At 42.9% G+C, this 19,934-nt stretch overlaps 1 protein-coding gene across 1 annotated transcript in view; it reads left to right on the top strand.

The window, feature by feature from the left end:
* The window catches only part of LOC136675700 (cell adhesion molecule DSCAM-like), an 85,976-nt gene that overhangs the window by 1,800 nt on the left and 64,242 nt on the right, over positions 1 to 19,934 (top strand). The window contains exon 2 of the mRNA XM_066652407.1: positions 18,249 to 18,566. Within this exon, the coding sequence (XP_066508504.1) occupies positions 18,249 to 18,566 (318 nt within the window). The remainder of the gene's footprint in view (positions 1 to 18,248; positions 18,567 to 19,934) is intronic.

Genomic DNA, 19,934 nt, shown 5'->3' with positions numbered 1-19,934 from the left:
GATGTCAGATGACAGAGATGGTTGTCGATATGTCAGTGTGATGATGGTTGTGATGTTGTGTGATGGTGGTTGTGATGTCAGTGTGATGGTTGTCGATATGTCAGTGTGATGGTGGTTGTGATGTCAGTGTGATCGTGGTTGTGATGTTGTGTGATGGTTGTTGTGATGTCAGTGTGATGGTGGTTGATATGTCAGTGTGATGGTGGTTGTGATGTCAGTGTGATGGTGGTTGTGATGTCAGTGTGATGGTGGTTGTGATGTCAGTGTGATGATGGTTGTGATGTCAGTGTGATGGTTGTTGTGATGTCAGTGTGATGGTTGTCGATATGTCAGTGTGATGGTGGTTGTGATGTCACTACTGGTTGTTATGTCAGTGTGATGGTGGTTGTGATGTCACTACTGGTTGTTATGTCAGTGTGATGGTGGTTGTGATGTCACTACTGGTTGTTGATATGCCAGTGTGATGGTGGTTGTGATGCCAGTGTGATGGTGGTTGTGATGTCAGTGTGATGGTGGTTGTGATGTCAGTGTGATGGTGGTTGTGATGTCAGTGTGATGGTGGTTGTGATGTCAGTGTGATGGTTGTTGTGATGTCAGTGTGATGGTTGTCGATATGTCAGTGTGATGGTGGTTGTGATGTCACTACTGGTTGTTATGTCAGTGTGATGGTGGTTGTGATGTCACTACTGGTTGTTGATATGCCAGTGTGATGGTGGTTGTGATGTCACTGCTGGTTGTTGATATGTCAGTGTGATGGTGTTGTGATGTCAGTGTGATGGTAGTTGTGATGTCACTGTGCTGGTTGTTGTGATGTCACTGTGCTGGTTGTTGTGATGTCAGGGTGATGGTGGTTGTGATGTCAGTGTGATGGTGGTTGTGATGTCACTGCTGGTTGTTGATATGTCAGTGTGATGGTGTTGTGATGTCAGTGTGATGGTGGTTGTGATGTCACTGCTGGTTGTTGATATGTCAGTGTGATGGTGTTGTGATGTCAGTGTGATGGTAGTTGTGATGTCACTGTGCTGATTGTTGTGATGTCAGGCTGATTGTGATGTCACTGTGCTGGTTGTTGTGATGTCAGTGTGATGCTGGTTGTGATGTCACTGTGCTGGTTGGTGTGATGTCAGGCTGATTGTGATGTCACTGTGCTGGTTGTTGTGATGTCAGTGTGATGCTGGTTGTGATGTCACTGTGCTGGTTGTTGTGGTGTTAGTGTGATGGTGCTTTGATGGTCATTGTGATGTCAGTGTGATGTCAATGTCATTGTCATTGTGATGTCAGGAGTTGGACTGTGGAGAGGTTGTGAACACAGGGACAGGGCGGTCAAGGTGGAAATCTCCTTGAGAGATTGCAAAAAGATAGAGGAACAGAGAGAGAGACAGACAGACAGGGGTAGATGGACATATAGACAGACAGACAGAGGGACAGAGGGATAGATGAACAGACAGACACACAAACGAACAGACAGACCAATGAACAGACAGAAGGACAGAGGGATGGATGGGATGGACAGATGTTGCAGAAGGGAGGTTATCAGAACACACAGAAATGATCTGAGGAGGCGAGTGACAGAGTGAAAGCGTGGTGTTGAATCAGTGAATGTGTGTTTGGGGGGAAATGACGGAGGGAAAGATGGGCAGTGTAGTGTCCCATTTTTGGTCAGAGGAAGGATGAGTGGAGACAGGGTACCTGGCGCGAGTCTCACTGATGGTGGTGGGGGTGAAAGGGTCAGCTGGGTCGCTCAAATGCCCTCCCCCCTGACCTGCGACCCTGCGTCTTTCCCATGAACACTTTTGGCCAGAGTATTATGAGCAGACTGCAATGGTGAGTGTGTGTGTTGTGTTTCCAGCTGCAGTAAGGAGTGCTGTGGTCAGTGACGGGGGTAAATGTCTGGATGTAGATGTTGATGATGTGAAAGAGGAGTGTGTGTGTGTGTAAGTGTGTGTCTGTGTGTGTTTTGTGTAATGACCGTCAGCATGGTGCCTCCCCCACATCAGTTGCTGAAGCTCATAAAAGCCCAATAAGGACGCATCATTCATCACAGCACAGGTTCTGCCTGCAGCCCAAGAGACGGGTGGGATTCTCTCCTCGAACACTGTGTACATCCCACACTTACTGCCCCCCCCCCCCCCCCCCCCAGACCAGGGGCTTTATCTGCTGTACTCAGAGCCTTATAAAAACTGTACCATCTATAACATCAGACTCTTTTCATCTTATAACCACTGATGAAGGAGACGCCCATTCTTTCCTCCAATGTCTGCGTCCAGCGACTGGCCTTTTTGTCCTTTCTGAGCAAATCCAGAACGTTCTCCATCTGTAGAAGGTTTAGCCACACGCTCCTTGGCCTGTCTCTATGGAAACCTCCATTATGAAGGCTGTGGAAGTGGCGTTTCGTCAAATAAGGCCAGAGAGAGAGAGAAAGAAAAAGAGAGGGAGGGAGGAAGAGAGAAGGAAAAACAAGGATAGAGAGAAAGGGAGAGAAAAAAGAGGGAGACCCGGAAGTGTAGTGTATCTCTGCCGTTGTGCCAGTTGATGCTGATGCTGATGGATGTCTTAATTCAGTCGTCATATTCACACTTTCAAAATAAAGGAACCACAAGGTGCTAGACTCTCAGTGCATTGGAACCCTCAGCAGTACACCCTCAGTGCATTTATGGAACATACCTGTATCATATTTCATAGCAGTTCTATTTTGACATTTGCTTTGACTCAGTACACCCAGGTTTTGAAGTTATTTTCTCCTGAAGGAGCGAGTGCAGTGAAGGCTCTGAGGTCTGTCTGTCTGCGCAGTCAAGATTTAAGAGATTTAAATGCTTTGTAAATTACAGACAGTCACTAAATTATAGATAAAACACTTGCAGGTTTCTTTTATATTAATGGTAGATATTATCAGTGTGTATGAAACTGCTGAAATATTTTCAGGTTCTCAGGTCTGAACCTGTGGATTGTCTTCAGAGTGTAACACCAGATTATTGATCATTAAAAAAACCTGGATGATTTAATCCCAGACTTAAACCTGTCCAAAACAGAACTGCACCAAAGACACACCCTTTTCACAGTTGTTTAATGAAAGAAACAGAAAAATCATGATAAAATACTAACAATTTTTAAAGTACTTTTTGGTTTAATACGATTGCAGGCTCTGAAGAGTTTTCCTCGAGGGCTCAATAATAATTTATAATAATAGCCATAATAATCATCATATTTACACACACACACACACACACACACACACACACACATATATATATATATATACCCACACACACTACTACTACTAATAAAATAATTTAATAATGTTATTATGATTATAAAAATGAAATTTGTTTTGATTGGATGTGCATTTTGTTTATCGTTGTGTTGTATCATTTATTATTATTATTATTATTATTATTATTATTATTATTATTAATAATAATAATAATAATGATAATAATGATAATAATGATAATAATGAGGAGATGATAAAGGTAGCCTCAGATCCAGGTTCAGGATCAGAGCAGTGGCCAGTTAGTGTACAGTCAGACTATGCTGTAATTTCTGATTAAGATGTTTATTTAAAAGCGTTATCAATGCACCGGGTGCTGCTGTTGGACTCGGGGGCTGGCTGGTGTGGGGATAAATGTATTCATGCCTGCTCTGATAGACAGATCATTTTGGGGGCTTGGGGAATTTGCTCATTACATGGAACAGCCCTTCAGGCGAAGCGTATTCAGATCTGAACACATGCAATTAAAGTGTCCGCGTGGAGCTCCTCAGACTGGAGCCGGCAGAACAGGACGAAGGGTTGTAATCCCCTAATCCAGAGCTACAAACATATCCTCTTTTGTTATCTGAGATTATACAGTATGGACAGCATCCTTTATGCTAAAAAGATTACAAAACTCTCTGAGTCTGCCAGGTAAAAATAGCGGTCAGTAGTCCACTTCACACTTATCTCTGTGGCCCTTTTAAATGACCTCCCATCAGCTCTAAGAACTAGAGCTAGTTCTAATCATTCATTAGTCTTTAGCTGAGGATGAGGGAAAAGGCAAAAACCTGTTTGTTGCCAGAGTGAAATTCTTCCTCAGTAAGATTCTGCTCAGTTAAGGTGGTCTGAATGCACCTGCTTTGTTTTTATCAGGAAGAATTAATGAATGCAGATCACACAAATTAAAGGATTCAGATTTACAGACTGAATCTTCAGGAAAGATCTGATGAAGCTAATGGTCCACAAACATCAGGAGGGATTTATCAGGTGAAAATAATAGAAACTGCAAAAGAAAACGTTTTTTTCCTTGGTAAAGGGCATTTGAAATGATGTACTGCCCAGTGAGGGGACCAGAAGTGTCACAGAACTAAGACTGAGATGCTCAGAATTAAAACCTGGAAAGAATAATTGATTCATTCATTTATTGTCTGTAACTGCTTATCCATTTCGCTGTGGGTCCAGAGCCTACCCAGAATCACTGGGGGCAAGGTGGGGACACACCCTGGAGGGGGCGCCAGTCTTTCACAGGGCAACACAAACTCGCCCACACACATTCAGACATATGTACACTTTTGTGTCTTTTTGGACAGTGGGGGAAACAGGAACACTCAGAGGAAACCCACACAAACACGGGGAGAACACACTAAACCCCTCACAGACAGTCACCCAGAGCAGGGCCTGAACCCACAGGACCCCGGAGCTGTGTGAAACTGACACTACCTGTGTGAAGGGCAGCTGCTGTGTTCAAATGATGTAATAAACTAAACATCCACAAACATAGAGATACATGTTTTTCTTTGAAAAGCGATAATGTTTCTGACAAAGCATTTAAATGTTAAAGGTGACTGGATTCAGGAAGCATCAGATAATACATTCAGAACTACAACCTTCAGGAACATTGCCTTTTTAAGGGTCAGTAATCCCAATTACAAAGGAAAATGTGTTTTCCCTGGGTTTGGGCGTTTTAACTGACCTCCAGTCCAGTGAGGGGAGCAGTGGAGTCACAGAGATGAGGACACGAATTTAGGAAATTGGAATATTATTTTTTCCAGTTTGTCTTCCATTATATTCTGCTCTCTTAAGGTGGTCTGAAAGAACGGCAGTCATGCTATCTTTCTCCAGAAGAACAAATGAACACATATTAATGGTTCTGATCTGAGCTCAGGACAAATTTGAAAAATTACAGGTGAAAATGAGTCAGAAATCTACATCATAATAGCAGCAGCTTTGTGAAACTAACATTGCAGAGTAGTTTTAGGCGGAGGACTTATGTGGCGGGGTCTGAATGCTGGGAAGTGTATGTTTAGTGGGAGTTAATCTATTGGGGGCAATTAAGACAGCGTGCTGATTAAGGCTCCATCTGTTCGAGTTTGTGAGTTGCTCTTAAAAGACTTACGCCTTTCAATCCTCAGCCGTCTATTTAAAGATTCTCTCCAGTTAGCGTCGCTGCACTGGCCTCGGCCTCTTCAGGTGCCACGTGCGAGGCTTATGAGGCCTAATTGGATTAAAATCAATTACTGAAATGTTTGTTGGACACGCAGCATGCCTCTCGTCCATGTGCCGTTTGTCTTCTGGACAGGTTTCGGGTTTGGATTAGTGTCAGATACCCAGCTACCCGCTTCACTCGCGGCCAGAGCCATCTGCTGGGGCTTTAGGAGTTCTGAATGAGTTGATTTTATTGGATTATGGTTTTGTGGCTATAAAAGGCTAATGGGGCTAATAAAGGGCTCTTCAGGTCAGCGATGTGAAATAAACACTAACGAACACTATATTATGTTAAAAACGTTCCTTTGCAAAAATGACAGTATTTAAAGAGGAGAAATTAAAGGGCTTGTTTTTATAAATGTCAACGCCTGGAGGAGCTCGGTGTGCTGTGTGAGCACTTTCAAAATAAATCGAATTTGTAACAGCACAAAAAGTAATATATTTACTTAAACACTTAAGAGGGTTTACCCACACTGCTTCGTGATGGAAGCACAAAATGGGCCAGTCAGAACTCTGCTAATATGCATGTATGTAAATAAGGTCAGACTGTTCCTCAGTCTTAAAAAAAGGTAACACACAGAAGATAAAATTATTTTATTAAAAATCAGTCATTATTTTATACCTTGCCCCTGAAGAGGATTAAATGTCAACGAATGAGAAAATAATTTTATCTTTATTATTTTACGTAAATAAACATTATAAATAAAGGCAGGAATGCTGCGTCATTCAATGTTCAATTTAACACTCTTCACACTGCTGTGGAAAGAATAAGAGAATGTGTTATTTTTTGGGAAATTTTAAATAATAAATTCAAACATCAATTTTAAGGGGTAATTCAACAGGACTTTGTTTGTAACATGAACCCAGAAAAATATTATGAACAGAAAATGCTATGAGGATTTATATCTTTTATTTTATATCCACATTAAAACTGTAGTGCTGTAGTTTTAAGGAGGAGCAAGTGAGGGGTTATTAAGTGGGCTGAGGAGGCTGTGCAGTTCTGAAATAGAGTGCTGATTTATTTCTAACAATGGCACAGAAGCGATGTGTAAACCAAGAGGCAGGTTTTGTCTGTCTTTAAAAATCTGTTTGTGTTTTTTTTACTGGCCTGGAGTTAAAAACATTTATTAATTTGGGAGATTATAGTGGATTTGCAGAGTGTGATTATCTGTAAATTACATGTTCCTCAGGGTCCCTTTAGCACAATGCTAACCTGAAGGGAGCATGTAGCACACTTTTACCTTAAACTGTTTTATTTTCTGCAACTTATGTTTTCTGCTGGGTGTGTGTTTATGTGTAAATTAAAGCAGGAATATATCAGATATATTTATCTATTTTAAGTTAAAATTGAAAAAACTAAGAATACAGCGTTATGAAGGAAAATGACACAGTCCTCTCTCTGTGAGATCAATGTAGCAGCTGAAACAGTGACTCTGAGGACAGAAGTGTTGGGTCGATCAGTGCAAGTCTTTCTGATAATTGTAAATTAATGAAATGTTAATTTAATGTAATAGTACAGGGGCAGATTCAGGAGATCCAGCTCAAAGCGCTGGGTGAGTGACTGTCAGATTCACTCCTGTTTCTTGTATAAATCCATAATTCTTCATTCAGACTGATTTTTATTTGTTGTGATTGAGTGTCGACCAGAGAAGAAAGTCCCCTTCTGAGTCTTGGTTCCTATCAGAGGTTCCTTGTCCTCGGCAGTGTTGGTTCTGGGCCTCAGTAATACTGCATGACTCCAGCTGGAAATAGTGCTCTAAATATCTGATCTATTGTCTGTACAAATATGTGTAAAAATGTTTTTGTGTAGCGTAGATTCATTCATTCATCGTCTGTAAATGTCTATCCAGTTCAGAGTCGCTGTGGGTCCAAAGCCTTAAAAATGTAAACATTCTCCTGCCTTTTTCTCATTTTACAGTAACTGTTGATTGAGGTTTTATTCAACAAAAATATCTTAAAAATGAAATATTAAACGACTAAATCAAAACTCACACGTATTTTTGGATACAATATCATCCCCAAGAACAGAACAAATCCATCACATGCTTTTGCAGCCTTTTTCCTGATGGAGCTCATAACGAATGCAGCGACCAATAAATTCTTCACACTACTTAATTCTTAGGTTATTTATTTGTTGAATAAAATAAAATACAACTATGAATAAAATTATATACTACACAAAAAATGTTTTTTTTTTAGTTATTTGCACACCTGATATAACTGAACTGAATATTTAAGCCATATCCTCAGAATTCAGGTCCTTTAGCTTCCCTCTAGGTGTTGATACTGTCACTTTAAGACATATATACGGTATGTAAATGATCTATTTTCTGATTGGCTGTGCTGCTTTGTGCCTCACTCAGTGGGTGAGTGGAGATAAACGTCTGAGTGAGCAGAAGTGTGAACATGTCTTTAAATGATGTGACAGTCCAAGAGAATCTTAGAATTTTCTTGGAGAAACAGAAAATAGAACTGCTCTGTTTTTCTGGCATCAAACGGCACTCCGTTCTTCCTCAGCAAACACTAAACTCCTCTGTAAACACTAACCATCTGTCAGGAGCTCGGGAACGTCTTATTTTTTCATGTGTGCTTTCGCAGTTAACTCTCATTAGAGCGACGGTTGCCTGAGGTTTATCATGGGCTGCCTCCCCTCTCTATCACCGTTCCCCAGAAGTGATTATGCTAATTGCTGTTTGATCAAATGATTAAATTATAATTCGATTAATCCGGGGTCCTAAATGCTCTGAATACATTTGCGTCCACTTGGGTTGCCAGATTGACTTGGCACAGGCTCGATTACCCCTCTTTCAAGCCTGGAACGCAGGACTGTTTGGGCAGTTATGGGGTGGGGGGATTACCCCGAGAGAGGCAGCGCAGTGAAGGAAATCACCATCAGATCTGAAATATAACAGCAGTGAAAATTACAGACCTACTCTATTAATAAACACTCAGAGTTCTGTTTGATGTGTCTTTGTTTCACTCAGACATGTTCCTGAAGCAGCAGCAGCACTCGATCAGAGCTATAGGAGATGAGTCTGATCTGAGATTAGTCTGATCTGTGTCCTGTGTTTGGTGATGATGTGGTCAGTGGTGTGTATCCTTTGTGTCTGTTTTGTTGGTTATTCTTGATTTGTTGTCAGTGGAGAAATTGCCAGGAGAATGAGGAAGTGATGAAGATGTGGAGGTGAGTAGGACAAGGAAGTGAGGAGGGCGTGGAAGTGAACAAAATGCGGAGGACAAGGAAGTGAGGAAGATGTGAATGTAAAAGTTAGCAGGATGAGGGTGTGAGGAGGACAAGGAATTAAGGAGGATGTGGAAGTGAGGAAGACGTGGAAATGAGGTGGACATGGAAGTGAGGAGGGCGTGGAAGCAAAGAAGACACAGAAGTGAGCAGGATGGGGAAATAAGGAGGACAAGGAAGTGAGGAGGATTTGAAAGTGAGCAGGAAGAGGAAGTGAGGAGAATGAGGAGGACATGGAAGTGAGGAATATGTAGAAGTGAGGAGGAAGTGGAATTGAGGAGAACATCCATCCATCCATTATCTGTAACCGCTTATCCAATTTAGGGTCGCGGGTGGTCCAGAGCCTACCTGGAATCATCGGGCGCAAGGCAGGAATACACCCTGGAGGGGACGCCAGTCCTTCACAGGGCTTGAGGAGAACATGAAAATATGAAAAAAAGGAAGTGAGGAGGGCGTGGAAGTGGAGACGAGGAAGTGAGCAGGACAAGGAAATAAGGAGTACGAAGAAGTGAGGAGGATGTAGAAGTGAGCAGGACGAGGAAGCGAGGCGGACATGGAATTGAGGAGTACAAGGAATGAAGTGAGGAGGACGAGGAAGTGAGGAGGACAAGGAAGTCAGAAGGACAAGGAAGTGAGGAGGGTGTGGAAGCAAAGGGGACGAGGAAATGAGCAGCACGAGAAAATGAGGAGGATGAAGAAGTGAGAAGGTCGAGTCGAGCAGTGGAGTGAGTGAGGATGAGGAGACGGAAGGCCGTATAATGAGAGAGGAAGTGTGTGTGTGTGTGTGTGTGTGTGTGTGTTGAAGATGTTGCAGCTGTGTGGGGGGCTACTCTGAGGGTCTCTGCAATGCTCTGCAGTGGGTGTGGCCACACGAGAGGCCACAGTGAGAGACGCCTGCCTTTCGCTACCACATCGACCACTCGGTTTATCCTTGCTCAGACAAAACACACACACACACACACAGTTTCCAATTAATAACTCTTATATATACTCTCAATATCTCATATTGTTTATATCTACATTTTAAAATTCCAGATACCTTTCCATTAACAGATCAATTGAAAGGTTCAAAATGACATGGAAAACATTTTTCACTCATTAATTACAAGCTGAGGACATTTCCCTTTCTCGCTTTCATTTTGTGTTGGTTTACAGATGTTTTTCAATTAAAAATTCAAATTAAAAGTTCAATTAAAAATTTATTGTAAAAACTATCATTTCTTGACATCAGAGCACAATATCTGCTGTAAACAATGCTGTTCTCTGTAGAACCCGTCACCATATTTCCACACGCTCATCCCTGTGTGCGGCGGACGCTGGTGGAGTCTTTATCGTGCTCCAGACTAAAGTCAGGTGATGAGGATCTGTAATGAGAGCAGCTGCCAGCTGCCGTCACACACTTCACCAGCTGTTCACTCTTTCACAGAAGCCCACAACATTGTGCCTGAAATCTTTCTGTTGGACCCAGAGTACCATTTCTGACTGACTGTAGTGGACTCGAGGCCTAAACTGCTCCTGCTGTAAGGTTTCATTACTGAATCAGTCTAAGACTCTAAAAGACTGTTAGGAAAGAGAGCCACAGCTGGTTCTCTAAGGAACCTAATATAATTTGCAATTGTTTGTTATCGAAATGTGTCTTCCACATTAACCCATCTGTGGCAGTGAACACACACACTAGTGTATTGGGGGCTGTGAACACACACCCAGAACGGCAGGCAGTACTGTGTACATTTGAAGCAGATTCGGGCAGCGCTCGTCTCTTAGTGATCTGAATGAGAGCTGTGCTGGAACTTGGAACTTCTCGCTGGGTTAGACCCTCTCCTCGGGTCACTGTCCGTGGAGTGTCCACAGGGACTGGGTGAGTATGTGAGACTGTCCACAGATTTCAGTAAGTGTGCGAGTGACTGGGTGAGTGTGAGCTGTGATAGACCCCATCCACTGTCTGATTCTGTATTGCACTCAGTGATTCTGGGTGGGCTTTGGACCCAACATGAGTCTGATCAGGAGTGCTTACAGAAGATGAATGAATGAATTCAGTGTCTCTCCTACTAATTCACACACAGTGTTTGGAGGCTGTGTATTTGCTGTTCAAGGACAGGCTGGAGGTTTAGATGTAGTCTTAAGTTACAGGTTTAGGTGCAGGTTCTGAAGCCTAACTGCACAGAGAGACGCTGAGCCCTCGGGGCGAGCGAGGGGCAGCTGGGCTGGATGCTGTGTCGTAGCGTTGTTAGCAGCTCTGGCGAACCTTCAGCACCTCTTCAGAACCGAACCCGTCGGATGTAAACGAACTGCATGAAAATCAACACCTGTGTCTTTACAAAGACGACACTGAGCATGAACAAGTGTCTCCTCTGTCGTCCCCCCCCCCACCCCCAACCCCAAGGAGGTGGCGGTGTGAGAGAAGGGCCTCTATCCGGAGCCTCTGGGCACACTGAGGCTCTTCATTGCTCTGAATGAAGGCAGGATGTTCGGCTGAAGACGCTGGCATCATTGTTGAGGAGAGACGACCGGACGCTGGGCTCAGAGACCAGTGGTGTCTCTTTGAGGGTCCGATAAAAGCCTTTCTGTGGATGGACTCAACACTGAAGGCCTTTGAGGACCTTGATCTAATTCCTATTCGCAGCATTGCTGTTCAATCACAGGGCAGCAGTTCAGACCGAGCCAGGATCAGGACGTTCATTTCACTGCAGATGATCAGAAAACAGCTCAATAACATCCAGCCAGTTTAAGTTTGAGGTCAGGGCCAGAACGATAACTACATGGTACAGCTGACCACAGATCTGGGCTGCGCTGTTCTGCTCTGGTCAAGTTTTATTCAGTTCAGTCTGCTTTAAAACCAACCAAAACAGCCAGGCCCATTTAGCACCAACACAGGAATTACACTGACCATTTCCAACCCTGATTAAGGCGATGTGTCTTCATAATCAAAATATCATCTATGCCCCCCAAAAAATGTAACTCTCCAAATAAATCTCTAAAGTAGTAACTTTGAAGGAGAAGGACGAAACCTTCGTATCTTTCACTGGAAGGTGATGTAAAGATTATTATTAATTAAAAATACTCTGTTAACTGTGAATCCACAGAAACACACCTGAGAAAGGTAACGACCCACCTGTGCTCAGAGGGTGACAATGGGAAGAGATGCCCCACCCCCACCTGCAATTCTCTGCTCTGATGTGTGTGTGTGTGTGTGTGTGTGGATCAGAGGGAAGCAGACGGCTGCCTTGTTCTCCTCTGTCATGTCCTGCTTAATATTCATGAAAGCAAATTGGGAGACAGTCATTTGGCAAGTGTAAGTGTGTATGTGTGTGTGTGTGGGTGTGTGTGTGTGTGTGTTATGGCCTGTGGGAGTCGTGAAAAGGAAATGCTGTACTCACGTTAGATCAAATCTTGTCCTGGAGCCCTGTCCCTGCTCCGGTCCGTCCCCTGCAGGACGTGCCCCCCCCTCAGAAATGCCCCCAGGCAGTGAGCCGAGTGCTGCATTAATTACCAAAGACTCCTGACAGGAGCCGTCAGAGCAGAGCGCCTCTTGGAGGCAGACACCAGACTTGACACAACCCGCGGAGACACACTCAGGTCTTCAGAGGGCAACTCCACTCATTTTTACTAAATCTCTGGGTAATCTAGAGATTGAGACATAAACACAGTCATTGAGTGTGTTTGTTGTGGAACAGCTCACTGTGAATCACTACTGCACTTTTTGCATACTGCATCTAACACTGTAGCTTTGGTTTCTACTTGCACTACTCACACTAAGGTGCTTTTCCACTGCAGGGTCTCTACTCTACTCTACTGGGCTCTACTCTGCTTTTCTGCTTCTCCATATCAATTTGGTCCTGATCCTGGAACCGGGATCTTTGTTTAGTCCAGCACAAACAAATCCGACTCACAACCACAGCTCATAAAATCACGCAGTGGTCTTTTGAAGAGTTTCAAACGCTCCTTGGAATTGTGTCCAATGGATGATGCAACAAGGAACAGCAACAAATCAAGCACCAAACAGCGAGTAGAGCGAAGTAGAGCAGAGTAGAGTAGAGTAGAGTAGAGCAGTTAACATACAGTGGAAAAGTGCCATCACAGCCTAACTCAGTTACTAGCAATTCTTTCTGCCAGTTTGCAGTGCTACCTGCTCACCATCCTTAGGGACACAGTGAGGCCACATTCATCACCTCGATTTTAAAAGCTAAAGCCGTGCTCCGACACGTCGTGAAGAGAACAATGACAGGGGCGTTGCTTCCTGAAGTCACTTATATATTTATTTTTAAAGACATTACCAGGTAGTAACCAGTGTTGTGTAAAAGAACACAATTTCAAATTGTAAATCATTTTAAAAATATATATTTTTATTTTGAAAAAGCCAAGCCAATGCCATGCAGTGGAAAAGCGTTTTCTCATTTAGGGAGCAGGAAAATTGCTGACTCGAGTATAATCCTTCTTTTCATCTTTCTTTAATCTTCTTTATTTGTTTATTTTTTGTTTTATAATAACTTTGAATACATTTTAATCATGTCTTTTCTTTTTTTAGATTATTGCTCAGCATTTTTATAAAAGGTGATATACAGAAGATTATTAATATTATAATATTATTTTATATTATACAGCATAAGTTATAAACACAAAATTTGGTTTGAATATGTACCACTCCTCCCCTTTGTCCTTACGCTGTGTATACAGAAATTAAACTGCATTATTATATTATATGCATATATTATATAAACAGAATTACTGCTGTTTGTGATGTCATTCTTTGTGTCTTAAAGGCCCAGCGTGGAAGGAAAAGAGAGGCTGTAAATGGTGATGTAAAAACGGTGCGAGTCTTACAAAATGACTTCAAGAGGAAAGAGACGCAGCAGTGACGGGTGTTTAACTCTTCTTGGCCGAGCGAATCTGAGCAGTCGCGGTTTGACGTATTAGCATCGACTGCACATGTATTTAAATTAAGTGCATCAGTGACTCTGAAAGCAGCTTGTGATGCCTGATTAGACAGAGATGACACAGGTCAGTTTCTGTGATTGATCTCTGGGTTTAAACCAGAAAAAAAGCATCATTAGCATCACGCATTACTCTAATAATGTTAAAATAAAAAGAGCTCAATGAACTGTGATTGTTTGTTGTACCTAAAACCTCCAGATGTTATTGTTGGACTATATGAGATACAATATGATTTAAACAAAGGAGAATTCCAAAAATAATTTAATCACACGGTTCCGGAGCACTGGGCTGGTTTAGCGCTGGCCTCGTCGCTTGTTAATCACTGGTGATGCCTAATTTTTAATTTTGTTTATAAAGATATTCATTTACACATTTACAGCTGTTCAACTCATATTTAATATTTAAACCTGATGTAATAATATTATCGTGTTCGAAACAGCTGGATGTATATCTCCGGAGACTCCAAAGGGAGAAACACTTAGAAGTACTTTAAATATTTAACAACACAGCAATATTCCTAATGTCCAGGTTTTTCTGGTCTTCGGGAGCACACTGTTAACACAGATGAGCTCGAAGCAGATGCAGAGTGTATAAACGGATCTCTGAGCTGCTTTGAACACAATGCTTTCATCTTGACGCCCGGCCAGCACGGTGAGTTCTGGACTTAAACAATGGCTGGATATTCACTTTGAGGCCTACTGAATTCTGACTGGCAGTCTTAGCCTCTGGCAGAAAACTCGTCCCATGGTGCTTTCAAAGCATGCGCTCCTCTCATGCCATCAGTACAGAGAGAAGGCTTTGATTCCTGGAGTAAGAATTCTACATCAATGCTGAAGAACATCCTTTCTGTGTGTCAATATTCTCACACAGCGCAGCCTCATCGAATCCCACCAGCCTCCGTAAAACTCTTTAAGCATTCCTAAATATTCCCGCAGGGGTCCTGGAAGTGTTAATGTGATTACGTTAATCATGATCTACCTGTGAAATAACCAATCTGAGGTATGGTAGGTTTATTTAGTGATGGCCTGATGCTGCTGTCAATGTAAGATCAACATCGAACCCTGGGCCAAGGCTGAAGATCCTTCCTTTAAACAGATTTACATAGTTTTTAAAACCCGGCACCAGCTCTGGGGCAGAGGGTCCCACACATACTCAAGCAGGACGCCGAGAGATCAGTGACATTTTGATGAAAACGTCTCATTATTCAGTTTTACAAAACTGAATCTTTTGGATATTCTTTTATGAAATGAATCAGAGTGTCTCTGTAAAGCTGCTAGATGCAAATTAGGTCTGTTCTGGTTGGCTGTGCTTCAGCCTGGATGGAAACAGTGATCCGATGCTTTTGAAATGCAAATATAAGCAATATTAGACGATTTGATTTCAATAATGTGACACTGACATTGAGGACGGAGTCATCACTTTGATTCCTCTTCTGTTTCTGTCACTGTACTCTTAATGTTTTTATGTTTCTATTTTTTTTTATATTTTTCTTTATGTTTATATTGTTGAATGCTCTTTATTTCAGTTTTTTTCTTGGTGTTGATCTTTGATCTGTATCTGCTGAATTCTGAGCTCAGAGGGTACAGTCTGTTACAGTCATCACCCTATGCCCCCATCCAGGTTCACGTTAATAACGAGTAAATAGAAAGCAGTGTAAACGCCTTTCAAGGCTGAAGAGTGTGTGTTGAGTTGGGGTGGGGTGTTGGGTGGGGGTGTTGGTTAATTATGAATGCGCATGGTGCATTATTGAACAGTGTCACTTTTTGCATCTTTCCGGTTCAGCTGATGAAATATTACGTCGATTATGATTTTCTCCTCAGGTCACTGGGCAGCACAGGGATGGCTCTGAGATCCAGTGTGTTTTTTTAAAGAAGTGTGCTAGGATCTGCTCGGCTGGTTCGGCCCGGTTCATTTATGAGGCACAAATTGTTGGCCCTTAATTCCATTGGTGTTGGGCTTTTGTGGTGTTTTAAAAGTGGACAGGTGCTGCTCTTTGCGAACGCTTGCTGTGTTTATCAGTCATCTCTGATCCCAGAACATATTGACAATCACGTTTCTGCTCAGGGTTAAAAAGGTTTAACCTTGGACCAATTTCAGCATGGCTGGAGTATTTCTGCTTCTGATTAGAATGTAATTATAGATGCTCAGATGTTTGAACTCGTGGTGGATGTCTTTACACCAGTGAAATAGTGAGTTATAGAGTTTGTCTCGGGTCTTTGAGCCTCAGTGGTCGACACCATTTTTCTCCTGAGACACCAGCTCTGGGTTTGAAGACATTTCATCTTTCAGTCATTCATGTCAGTAAAGGTGTGTAGGTGTAGAATCCATGCTTGTTGTTGATTGGGGAAGGGTTTTGTGTGTTTGAAGGGGATGTGTTTGTCAGGGCTAGAGTTATATATCCCAGTTCTATCGTTGGATTCGTCGTGAGATTCTAGAGTGTGTGGAGCAGTCGGGGCATTCCAGTTGGGAGGAAACAGCCCTTAGTGTGAGATCGTTCTTTCTGAGGCTTTCACACGTTTGATGAGAGGGTGGTCAGGAGTGGTGTGGGTGGTCAGATCCCCAAATGAGCAAGGGGCGGATGCTGCGTGAGCTGGAAGATCATTGGGTTGATTCCCACAACCAGCAGGAAAATTGGGGGAAGCATTGTCTAATCCCTCAAGATCTATGGCTGAGGGCCCTTGAGCTAGACACCAAACCCCAATAAAAGCCCAAATGCCCACATTTACAGAATGATACAGTAGGGGTTAACAGACGAGGGATATAAGGTACAAAGTGTAACTTGTATTAACTTCTCAATGTGATTCATTATATTGCCTTGATAGTAGCGGCTAAAAGCAGAGCTGGTCCAGGCCGTACTAGACAGTATAAAAACAAAAGTGTATGTTCGCTTTTCACTTTTCTGCTTCAAATTTTGGTTCATGATACTGTGGTACTGCATGGCTTTTAAAGTTGTGGAGAGCAGCTGCATGGCAATGTTCGTATAATTTATTAACAATCTAACCTCAAAAAGAACAGTCATAGATTCTCATGGAGTGTTTTTTCCTCTTTTCATGGCCTGAAGGATAGTTTCACTTCATCCCCTGATACAATAAAGGCCTCGGCATAAATTCGCGAGGGCTGGGCGAACTGAGAGCGCCTTCTTTGCAAGGTCGCATATTTCCTGCAGTTTCATTTTACCTGTCATGTATTCTTCTCTCCGACATGAATGACATTCACTTAACCTGTTCACGTATGCAAATCTTTTATTTTTGATAGTCTACTCTCAGTACAAAGCGTGTTAAACATGCACACAATGAATGAACACACATTTAGTGAACACAATGAGTGCTCACTAAATGAAGAGTGCAACAGAAGTAATGGCCTTTACGTAACAAGTACATATTTTGAATGTCTTTGGCCATTTCGATATGTCAACAGAATTATTGGTTATATTGCATATACATTCACATATGCATGTACATATATCGTTATATTATATAATAACTGTTTTGTTTTTAAATATATATATATTCCATTCGGCGGCGAATTTAAAGCCTTGCACCGGACTCGTAGATGAAGGATGAGCTTCTCTTGTTACGCAAACTCCACGATGATGAAAACGGGTCATTTCTTCGCATCAGATCGAGGAAAGGGAATGAAAGAATGCGTTGTGAAAGCTGCTTTCATTTCTGTTAATGAGCAAGAGCGTCCTCACTGCCAGCATTCACAAGTTATTTTAGTATCAATTACTCCAGCGTGTAACTTTACAGATGGCGCCATATGCTGCGAATTGCCACATAAAGGCCTGCTGTAATACGACGCGGCAGTGTTTACAACAGTTTCCCTTTGTTTGCTTATCAGTCTTGGCTCGGCACGCGTTCGCTCGAGTGGCTGCACCTTAGTGAATAATACTTTGCGAGTGAAAGCCTCTGAAGCAGAGAGAGGGTGGAAACCGCTGCGATTTGAAACCTTGTTAGTAATTTATGAAGTGCTAAAACGCCGCGTCCCCGGGGGGAGCCGTGCCAGCTGTCACTGGCGAGACGATCACCGCCGAGCCGAGAGAAGACTGCGATAGTGGCACCAGAGCATCTCCAATGAGCAGCGTTTAAACATCAACAAGCTCACAATTAGCAGCCGGGGACTCGCAGCAATTATTGCAGTTCTGAAGGTCTGTGGAGGGCAGACGCAGAAACCGCAGCTGCACGGGACCACCGCCAAAATGGCTGTCAATTGCAAAAATGATTGAATCGCATTATGAGGATTTTCTGATCTGACATGTTGCATATATATTATTGCTTTGTTTCCCAAAATATGTCTTTCAATATTCTATTTCTTCAGTGTTTATTTATATGCTGAGTTTAATTATAGGCTGATTGATTGATTGATTGATTGATTGATTGATTGTGTGGAAAAATGCTGAACAATGATCAATAATTTTGATTCAGGTGTGATTATAGGTAAAAATTAAAAAACAAAATTAGAAAAATAATGATTATAATTTACTGTTCTGGTTTGGACTGTATATAACTGGCTGTAGACCCCGCACCACGGGTTCCCCTCGCGTCTTCGTGAAGAGCTGTGCTGTGTGTTGTAGTAACCATTAAACTCATCTGGGTCTTGTTCTTTGTTCTGTCTCCACAGTTTTCGGTGAAGATCTACGTTCCAGCTTATATTTTGTCAATGCATCTCTGCAAGAGGTAGTGTTCTCCAGCACTACAGGGGCGCTGGTGCCGTGTCCAGCGGCGGCCGTGCCCCCGGCAACGCTACGCTGGTACCTCGCCACCGGAGAGGAGATCTACGATGTGCCAGGCATCCGCCATGTGCATCCAAACGGCACGCTGCAAATCTACGGCTTCCTCCCCTCCAGCTTTAGTAACCTAATCAATGACAATACCTACTATTGCACAGCCGAGAATCCGTCAGGGAAGATCCGGAGCCAGGACTTACACATTAAAGCCGGTGAGCACTTTCACTGACACTTTCAAAGTCATTCCCAGCGATCCTGTCTTCACCATCCCTTTTTTTACTTATCAGCATTAATATTCTCTTATTACTAACCCTTGTGACTCTAGCACTAGGCCTGGGACTGGAGTGGGGGGGTGGGGTGGGGGCGGTTTTGCAGTGCTCCTGCGGTTGCCACTGTGTGATACACTTTACCATCATCACTTCATCAGAAATGCGCAGAGTGTTGTGGGTGTGGGAGAGAAGAAAAGCACTGAAATATTAATGTGGGTCTGCGCGGTCAGTCGTGCAGAATGAAGACAATGCTGAAATTTGGGTCAGTTTTTCTGTGCACCTCTGAATTAACCGTTCGGATCAAGCACAGGGTTCTTCTTATTAAACTCACAGCCACAGCACAAAACATTTAACACAGTCACTCACTGCAGAACGGCACAGTACATTCACCTGAGACTGTGCCCAATAACTAAGCTTTCATTCATTCATTCATTCATTGTCTTAAACCCTTATCCAGTTCAGGGTTGTGGTGGGTCCGGAGCCTACCCAGAATCATTGGGCGCAAGGCAGGAACACACCCTGGAGGGGGCGCCAGTCCTTCACAGGGCAACTCTCACACACAAATTTCCAACATATTCCAACTGCTTTTTTTTTGGCACGGTGTTTTTTAACAGTTCTCACATTTTGTGTTTTAATAACAATTAATAATAATTAATTGGTTGCAATAAAAAAATGTTGAGTTCTGACAAAAGAACCTGCCACTGAAGTTTAGCAGGTCTGGGTCAGTATTTGGATGGGGGACCTCCTCCTAGGGGATCCAACAGGGGGCGCTGTCACTGTTGCCTGTTTGGGTGCAGTGAGGGGAAAACTGTACTGAATAAACAGTGCCGTCCTTCAGATTAGCCGTAAAACCGAGGTGCTGAGATTAGTAAAGACCTCGGGGGCATCTTCTGGAACAGAGTCCTAAATCTGCCCCTGTGGTTCCTGTCTCTGTCCTCCCCAACGTCCTCGTCTTCAATAAACCACTATGTCTCTCCCGCTCATCTCGTCTCGACCTAATCGCTGGTGTGTGGTGAGGTGACTGGAGCATCGTCCAGGGGGAGGTTGGGAATTCAAGGATCTGGAAAAGCAATGGAAAACAGTTTGGGAATCTAGAGCAGCACCAGGGAAGTAGAGCTCTCATTCAGCTGCTGATACTATCGTTGATAAAACAGTAATCTGTGCTTTAAGTTCTGCTAACATATTACTATGAAATTTTAAGAAGTCCCTGCCCTGAGAAAGCATCCTGTGATTCTGAGAGAGTGCTGCATGAAGTATCTGATCTATCAGTGGCTAATTTTACATTGTAACCCTGTTAACGTGCTTCCTGCT

The sequence above is a fragment of the Hoplias malabaricus genome, chromosome X1 (genome assembly GCF_029633855.1).
Source record: "Hoplias malabaricus isolate fHopMal1 chromosome X1, fHopMal1.hap1, whole genome shotgun sequence".
Lineage (NCBI taxonomy): Eukaryota > Metazoa > Chordata > Actinopteri > Characiformes > Erythrinidae > Hoplias > Hoplias malabaricus.
Note: the sequence above shows the minus strand (reverse complement) of the source record. Positions and strands in the feature narration are given on the sequence as shown.